The sequence below is a fragment of the Ahaetulla prasina genome, chromosome 1, assembly GCF_028640845.1.
Source record: "Ahaetulla prasina isolate Xishuangbanna chromosome 1, ASM2864084v1, whole genome shotgun sequence".
Lineage (NCBI taxonomy): Eukaryota > Metazoa > Chordata > Lepidosauria > Squamata > Colubridae > Ahaetulla > Ahaetulla prasina.
The window spans coordinates 302016609-302025839 of NC_080539.1; the positions used below are offsets into that span (position 1 = coordinate 302016609).

At 37.9% G+C, this 9231-nt stretch overlaps 1 protein-coding gene across 2 annotated transcripts in view; it reads left to right on the top strand.

The window, feature by feature from the left end:
• The window catches only part of RGS6 (regulator of G protein signaling 6), a 307970-nt gene extending 299958 nt beyond the window's left edge, over positions 1-8012 (top strand). Inside the window, exon 18 of one of the 2 annotated variants that reach the window (XR_009152572.1) lies at positions 5432-5512. Coding sequence is in view for 1 of the 2 variants with exons in the window: in XM_058161946.1 (XP_058017929.1) it covers positions 5432-5482 (51 nt within the window). In the remaining variant the exon portion in view is untranslated. Of the gene's footprint in view, positions 1-5431 lie in introns of both variants that reach the window. The other variant, XM_058161946.1, reaches the window with a different exon arrangement.
• The last annotated feature ends 1219 nt before the right edge of the window (positions 8013-9231 follow it).

The window sequence follows — 9231 nt, forward strand, 5'->3', positions numbered from 1 at the left end:
GGACCAAGTTTGGACACCCCTGCCATAGACTATTGTTGTAGGGTTAAAAAAAAAATCTGGAAATTGAAGGCAATTCACTACAGGTAGTCCTTGATTTACGACTATTTCCGTTGCTAAATGAAACATTTGTTAAGTGAATTTTGTCCCATTTTACGACTTCTCTTGCCACAGTTGTTAGGGGAATCATTGCATTTGTTAAATTAGTAGCATGACTTTGCTTGACAGAAGATCGCAAAAGGTGATCACATGATCCTGGGACTCCGCAACTGTCATAAATATGAGTCACTTGCCAAGCATCTGAATTTTGATCATGTGACCATGAGGATACTGCAGTCCTCATGGTTCACACCTTATAAGTGTGAAAATGGTCATAAATCACTTTTTTTCAGTGCCATTGTAATTTTGAACGGTCACTAAATGAACTGTTATAAGTTGAGGACTGTCTGTTTTCTGTTTTAAAGTGCACCTTCAAAGCACTAATTCGGTATGAAATTACACCTCTGGTGCTGAAAATATGATTGTTTAGAGGCCTTTTGAGACCCATGATACTGGGGCAGGGTAGTTTAATTTTTTCAAATACATCCATAGGTATTCTGTGCTATGGAAATAACTCACACACACATGCTCAATATTTGCGTACAACATTGCCTCCCAGGGAGCACATAAACAGATTTTTTTTTTTTACAATTATGCGGACATGTTTACATGTTTTACCACAGAAGCAGCTTATTGACTAAAATAACCCCTATGAATCACATAAAATAAATTACAGTTTTTGTAAGTGGGCGACAACTCTATATACACAGTGGAGACAAAATGTCTTGGATTCTGTCACAAACATTATACATGGTCATACTTTAGAAACACCAAACCTAACTGCAAGAGCCTTTAAGTGGCATTTCAAATTAAAGGTTTGTTGGGCCACCCTGCTGCCTTCTTTTGAAACCTAACCAACACCTGTATGGCTCTTAAAGTGAGCTGATAGTTAGACTACTGCAGTTAGAAAAATGGACATATTTTCTTTTAAAGTACTACTCAGTAAACAAGCTTTCGGTGTGTTTTGCTTTTGTTTTATGTATCTGTATATTTTAAATTTTGTCTGTCTTCTGTTGTCATCACTTCTTCTGTTTATACTAATTTAACACCTTTGATCTTTTTTATGTAAATGCATCTGTGCAGATTTTATGTTCTTTTGCCACTATTGTTGTTGTTGCTGTTATTTTGGTTTCTGCTTTAAAAATCTTCTGTTTGGCATTAAACTTTTTTTTCTGGTTTATATTACTCTTCATGTGTCTTCAACGTGTATCTTTTCTTTCTTTTCCTTCTAATTCTAATAAAAGACCGTTTTAAAAGGATATGGCCCTTAGTTTTGTATCAAAATCATATGTTAAAAACATATGGGGAATGTGGTCTGTTTCATTTCAATAGTATGTGTGTCATACTGCATTTAAGTTTTGTGTTAGTTTCTAAGAAGCCCAGTGTAGTATATGGCTGAATTAAGGAATATAATCCATAGCTTTTAACCCCAAAAAATATAATCTCTTGAAATTCTTAAGATATCATATTTTATCTTGATGCTCTCCTAAGTGGAAGCATGTCTTCTGGGATCTCATCCTCAAAAGAATAAACTTTAAAAATAAGAAATTTGAGGAGTGTCTCACCTGAAGAGACATTAAATAGAGTCTCAAATCTGAATTGAGAGAATACTTCCGAGAGGGGGTATACAGCTGTATCGGTATCTCTTTGGGCCATATGGAATGCAAGATTTGAAGCTGTACCTTCAGAAGATTCAGAATTTCTGGACTCCATTAGTAATAGCTGCTTTCTAAAAAAACTTTAAAATGAAGGCTTTTCCTTTTCCTTCACAGACGATCATAGATTCACCAAGATCTTTAAGGATTTCAAAGCTGACTATTAATGAATTGAAACCAGGGGTGAAATGCTCCTGGTTCGGACCGGATCGCCTGATCTGGTAGCATTCTTGTCTGTGGTTCGGAGAACCAGTAGCAATCGCAGTGCGAGGCTCCGCCCACCCGCCCGGCTGTCATTACTTTCTGGTTTTAGCCAGGAAGTAATGTGTTTTGTACCATCTGCACATGCGCAGAAAGGTTTTGCTTATGCGCAGAGGGTGTGCACATGCATTTGATGCACTTGTGTGAGCGAAGAGTGGTGCGTGCACTTCTGAACCAATAAGGAAGGTAAGTAAATTTCACCCCTGATCAAAATTAACAAGACCATTTTGAAAGCTTCCTTATTTGGGTCAAATTCCACTGCAAATAGTTCTCGACTTACAACTATTCATTTAGTGACTATTCAAAGATATAACAGCCCTGAAACAAGTGACTTATAACTGTTCGTCACACTGGTGACTGTCGCAACATCCCCATGGTCACATGATCAAAATTTGGGTGCTTGGCAACTAGCATGTATTTATGACTATCGCAGCATATGCAATCATCATTTACGACCTTTCTAGCTGGCTTCCGACAGAGTCAATAGGGGAAGCCAGATTTGCTTAACAACTGCATGATTAACTTAACAACTGCAGTGATGTGCAGCGATGTGCATCTGTGGCAAAAAAAAAAAAAATCAGCCGTAACTCACTTAACAACTGCCCTGCTTAGCAATGGAGATTCTGGTCCCAATTGCGATTGAAAGTCAAGGACTACCTGTACTTAAGCTACTAAGAAATTACAAAACATAGAGGAATAGGACTACTGAGATTAATTGTGGCATAGCTACAAAAATAGTCTTCTTTTAGCCAAATGTAAAGACAATTATGAAAGTTCTGTTTGAATTGCAAAGTGAATTTCTCTGCACTTTTAACCTTAACCTAAAATTGGTACAACACTAAACATCATTTGGGCCTACAGTATACAGAAGAATGTAAACGAAGACATTTTTCTTCTAATGGAATTCAGATTTTATTTGACTATCTGGGGATTAGGAAAAAGCCATTCTATGCACAAAACATCTAATTTTGGATGGTACATGCCCAAAATAAAACACATAGTTTGTTTCGGTCCATGCACAGAATGGCTGTTTAATGCTAGACAGAAATAGGAGGAGTGAAGAACTCAAGAAGTTTGGCAGCTAATGGAAGTCTGGGGAGGCTCTGAAAACATTGGATCGAGAGCAGGCTGGTGGATATACTACTCTAGGAATAGGAAAAAGTTACTGATAAATATCCACTTTGCCCTACTTACCTTGTTCAGTTCTGCACCCTGTGTGCTCAGTTGTGTATATTAAAAAAAATCATTTCCAAAATAATTACTGTACCACAATAAATGTATTTTTTAAGCTACTGCAACCTAGCTATATGTCGGTCTTCTGAATCTGCTCTTAAAGGAAGAAAGAAAAGATAAATTAATTGCTTATTTTGTTCTTTCTCCTGTTTCCTAAAACCCTGCCTAATCCATTCTGCTGGACAGTCAACAAATTTCTAGATACAAAGAATGAAAAAAAATAACAGCAGAAGGCATCAGAAAAAACTTGTCACACACAACCGCCATTCTTATTTTCCAAGAAGATTAGAGAAACAAAGGCCAACCTGAGTCTCACATACTTGACTGAGTCCATTTGTAAAATGTAAGAAATTCAGAAAGTGGATTTCTTCCTCTCTTTCATACAGTCACTAAGTGCAATATCTGGCACGTACATCTATTCTCTGGCTGGCTAACAGATCTTTAACATTCAATTGGCAAGCTGAGCTAATGATTGGGATCCAATTAAGAAAAGAAGGATGGATGTACACTGATTTGGAGGCAAGAAAACATTATCAAGGATAGATAATGTGACTTTCAGGTCTGTCTGAGGATAAAGCAATACATTCTTGGGTGCTGTGTTATTTTGCGAGCAGCACTAGTTGCATAAACTAAAATGGAAATATTGAAGGTGGAAAGAAATAGCCTTTACAGACCTCAGAGCAATCATTGGGGGCAGAATGCCTTGAAATGTTCTGCTTGAGTTTGCTCAAATTGAATTGGAGAGAGTCTCATCTCCTAGTCAAGGTAGGAACCATGGTAATTCTTGAAAGCAGAAGAATGGGGAAGAAGTGCCAAAGAATGCAGACCTTGCTGCTCCAAAGCCTGGATGGTTTTAAAAGTAGGGCTAATTACCTAGCTGATTTTATCCCTTTCTGTAATGCCTGAACAAAGCTTATGCCCATTTCATCCAGTTTTCCCCTTCTGTTTGATTGTATCTGCTGGAGGAGGGAGGTGGGTTCATGGGGGTGGTGTGTAGTAAATTAATTTTGTAAGTTTTACAGGCAATTTATTTTACTTAACTTTTATTCATTCCTTACCCGATCCTCCTGTCTTTTTTTAAGTGGGTTTTGGAAAGCATATACTCATATAAATGTGTCAAATATGAAAGTATTGGAGACAAAGAAGCTTCAGAATTGCCAATTGGCAGCTTAGGTTGACAATATGAGGGAGTCAGCCATTGCAAAGGATTTTTTTTTTCCTCTCACACTGTTTAATTCTTTTCCCTCTAGTTTGCCTTTGGAGAGTTGATATCTGAACATTGGGGGTTATTCCTTTGCAATGAATACAATGATAATGGCAGAATGGTAGATTCTACAATAACCAGTAGAATCTTTATCCCTTTATGTAACCAACTAAGCACTTGCAAATGTTTTAGTAAATATATAATATTTGCTGAGTATATAACATTTAGTTTTGTATGTCACCTGTAGTTCTAAATTAACCATTCTTGAGAATTTTGGGCGTTTATAAATGCCCTTGAGAAATTATGAATCTATCAATGGGTCTGAAAGAATTTGATGTAGTTATATCAATAAGCCAGGCCGATATCTCTGGATGTTGATTGCAACAACTGGAAAGGAAGGTGGGATGCAAATGCAATAGAGGCTGTGGGAAGGGAGGAATATGCTCCTCGCATCAAGGAAGATCCGGAGGGATGAAGCATGTAGGTAGGCATTTGCAGACTGGGAGGAAGAGTGCCCCAAAACCAATGTTCCCTAGGCTATTAATGAATATAATGGAGCTGCCCGTATGCCTAAGGGGAGTGAATATATACAAGACTTCCAAGTTGTCATTTTGGGACATATTTTTCCAGCAGTGCAAAGAGATAACTGGGTTCCCTTACATGTTTGGATAAAATCAAGGACTGCTTGATCATATTTGTAAATGCCATAAAATTGGTACAGAAAATAGTTCCACAGGACTTTGATTATCTTTCTCAGGCCCCAAGTAATGTTTATCTAGAAGAAATATAGGATAGTCCCACCTGTTTTATCCCACATGTGTCATCACAACTACCTTTCGTTCCATAATTGGTCCTTGCCCCCCAGCTTCCGAAAGTCACCGAGCAATCTGCCCTTTGTTACCAACTAATCACAAGATGAATTCATATCCTTGGCTTCTCCTTCCCTCCCCCGTCCCCATTTCCCCTTTGTTTGTTCCTCCAGGGAAAGTCACTGGCAGGCAAGCGTCTCACAGGCTTGATGCAATCTTCTTGACAACGTCGTCTGGGCTAGCCGTTGCTGACATCTCCGAAAGACCGCTGCACCCTACCACCTCCTCCTCGGCCAAGCAAAGACATTGGGGGGGGGCATACGGGCCACTGTGAGGGGCAGGGGGGTGTAGACGAGAGAGACCAAAGGAGAGAGAGCACATTCAGCCCAAGGAAGAAACATAGGGAGGGAAAAAGACGCCTGGATGGAGACTCTGACCCACTGGGGGTTCCTCTTTCTGTAGTTTACATCCTACACTTTTCTTATACTGCTTTGTAATGGCACTGAGGTCTCCAACTATAAGACTCTGTTTCTAATTTGATTCCAGAGGAACACCATTGCTGTCTAAAGGAAGCAGAGAAAGAAAGAGAGCGAGAAAGGGCTATCAGTGTTATTTTATGTTCGATCCTAAGAGAAATTTAAGGAAAGGACAGCTGGTTCAGATCAGTCTTCATAACGCAGGCGCTTTCTCCCACTCTTTGCTGCTACTGCTGCATGTGCACAAATGTCTCTATCAGCCTTTCAGATATCTAGGTAGGACCAACATTTCATTCTGCTGAGCAGTAGATTAATAGTAATCTCTAACTTCATACTAATGGCTCTGATTTGGCATCCTTCCCAAAGCCAGAAGATTTTCCTTTGTCTGCAGGAAGTGTCATGTGATGAAGGTTGCCACCCTAGAGCTTAAATGAAGATTTAAAAAATTTGTAATCTAAGTAATTGGAAGTTGCACCCGAATGATCTTTTCTCCACACCCACCTGCAAATTTACTGCCGATACACGAGTCATTTGTCTTCTAATTGTCTAGGTCCAATAAAATAATCACTAGAATCTGCTTAGACTTGAGAGAAAGAACCTGCCTTTAGGAGCAAATACGCATAGGAGTTTGTTTGGGTTTTTCTGTTTTGCTTTGTTTTTTGCCCTCATTCTTTGAAACACCTTTTCAAGAGATGTTTGCAAAAGTGGCTTTAGCTCTTCACTGATAACCTTAGCTGTCCCAAATATGTTTTGGGATACTGCCTGCATGCTACAGCCAATAGGATCAGACTCTGAGCTCCATATGAGCAATTGGATCCTACTAGAGTTGATTTGCATTTTATAAAGTATACGTGAAACAATCACATCCAGCAATATGGTCCAAATGTTATGCCAGGCATCCACCACTTACATGATCCAGCTGTGGTACTGCAGCCGGCCAGGACTGGCATCCCTTCTATTTATTTCACAACCCCAGGAAAGTGTTTCATAACCAAAAGAAAATTTTTTAACAGATTGATTAAATCTCTTGTTTGCAAGATACCACGGCTGGTGGTCAGCTGCTTTTAGCTTGGTGTATGACAAGTTGCACAGGTCTGTTTTATGCATCCTGGTTTAAAAAGGTGACATTTGATAGGAGTGGAATATTTACTGAATTCTGCCCTTTTTTTGTTTATTTTCCCACCAGACTTAGCCCACAATATTAGTCGTATAGAGTAAACATATTTGATTGAATATATAATACATGTTTACTGCATTGAGCACAATAAGCTAGAGTCAGTGGTCAATTAAGCTGTTAAAATCTTAAGTTCGGTCATTTAAAATTTAATTATCCAGGACTAAATCGAGGTTCAATTGCTTGAAGAAAGAACATATTCAGAGATTTTTTTTTAAAAAAACACAAGTCCATGTAAACACTTCAATCTGGCAATTCCAGAGCCTTGCGTGATATGAGTATCAGATTTCTTTTTTCACAATATGGCAAATGGGTGAAAACCTTGTGGGAAACTCAACCAGGAATGGAAATGATCCAACTAATTGCTCAAAATTGTGTCCAGTGGTTAGATCTGAGAGAAGGAAATTATTTAATCAATATATTATTTGTGTAACTCCCCCAAATAAACTAAAAGACCGAAAACCAGTTGCAATGGAAAGTGATCCATAGATTGTGTGGACAACTATTGGCTAGAATGTATATGGGGGCATACAGATGGCCTTAGCTGCCTTCTTTTGAATTAAAGTGAGAATTCCGATAAACACAGAGTATGCATTCTAAATACATCATTTGAATGCAACTATTTTTATTTATTTATTAATCACATTTAGAAAGCTGTCTAGTCAAGATGGTTAGCCATATAAATGTGATTAATAAATAAATAAAAATAAATAGTTGTACTGACATTTTTGGTCAACTTATTTTCCAAAGCACCAAGGGCAAGACAAGAAACAATGGATGGAAACTAATCAAGGAGAGAAACAACCTAGAACTAAGGAGAAACTTCCTAACAGTGAGGACAATTAACAGCTTGCTGTCAGAAGTTGTGGGTACTTTATCACTGGAGGTTTTTTAAGAAGAGACTGGACAGTCACTTATCTGACATGGTATAGGGTCTCCTGCTTGAGCAGGGGGCTGGACTAGAAGACCTCCAAGGTCCCTTCCAACTCTATTCTGATTGATTCTGACATATTTAGAATGCATATGGTTAATTCTCACTTAACTTTAAAAGAAAGCAACTTTTGAAAACTGTATTATGAGGTATATTTGCACAGTTCCAGCTACAGATATTTTATTGTGACATGGGGGGGTTCTTATTTATGTTTTGTTTCTTTATTGCTGCCTTCATTATCTATAAAATTCTACTATGCTGCCATTTGCCCTGTAAAAAGGCATTGTGATTATGATTTTTTAAAAAAAACACAAGTCCATGTAAACACTTCAATCTGGCAATTCCAGAGCCTTGCGTGATATGAGTATCAGATTTCTTTTTTCACAATATGGCAAATGGGTGAAAACCTTGTGGGAAACTCAACCAGGAATGGAAATGATCCAACTAATTGCTCAAAATTGTGTCCAGTGGTTAGATCTGAGAGAAGGAAATTATTTAATCAATATATTATTTGTGTAACTCCCCCAAATAAACTAAAAGATCGAAAACCAGTTGCAATGGAAAGTGATCCATAGATTGTGTGGACAAATATTGGCTAGAATGTATATGGGGGCATACAGATGGCCTTAGCTGCCTTCTTTTGAATTAAAGTGAGAATTCCGATAAACACAGAGTATGCATTCTAAATACATCATTTGAATGCAACTATTTTTATTTATTTATTAATCACATTTAGAAAGCTGTCCAGTCAAGATGGGTAGCCATATAAATGTGATTAATAAATAAATAAAAATAGATAGTTGTACTGACATTTTTGGTCAACTTATTTTCCAAAGCACCAAGGGCAAGACAAGAAACAATGGATGGAAACTAATCAAGGAGAGAAACAACCTAGAACTAAGGAGAAACTTCCTAACAGTGAGGACAATTAACAGCTTGTTGTCAGAAGTTGTGGGTACTTTATCACTGGAGGTTTTTTAAGAAGAGACTGGACAGTCACTTATCTGACATGGTATAGGTATAGGGTCTCCTGCTTGAGCAGCGGTTTGGACTAGAAGACCTCCAAGGTCCCTTCCAATTCTATTCTGATTGATTCTGACATATTTAGAATGCATATGGTTAATTCTCACTTAACTTTAAAAGAAAGCAACTTTTGAAAACTGTATTATGAGGTATATTTGCACAGTTCCAGCTACAGATATTTTATTGTGACATGGGGGGTTCTTATTTATGTTTTGTTTCTTTATTGCTGCCTTCATTATCTATAAAATTCTACTATGCTGCCATTTGCCCTGTAAAAAGGCATTGTGATTATGATTTTTTTTTTAATCATGTTAAGCTGTATTTCTCAACTCCTTCCATTCAGGACAAAATGGGATGACCTTTGTGCAG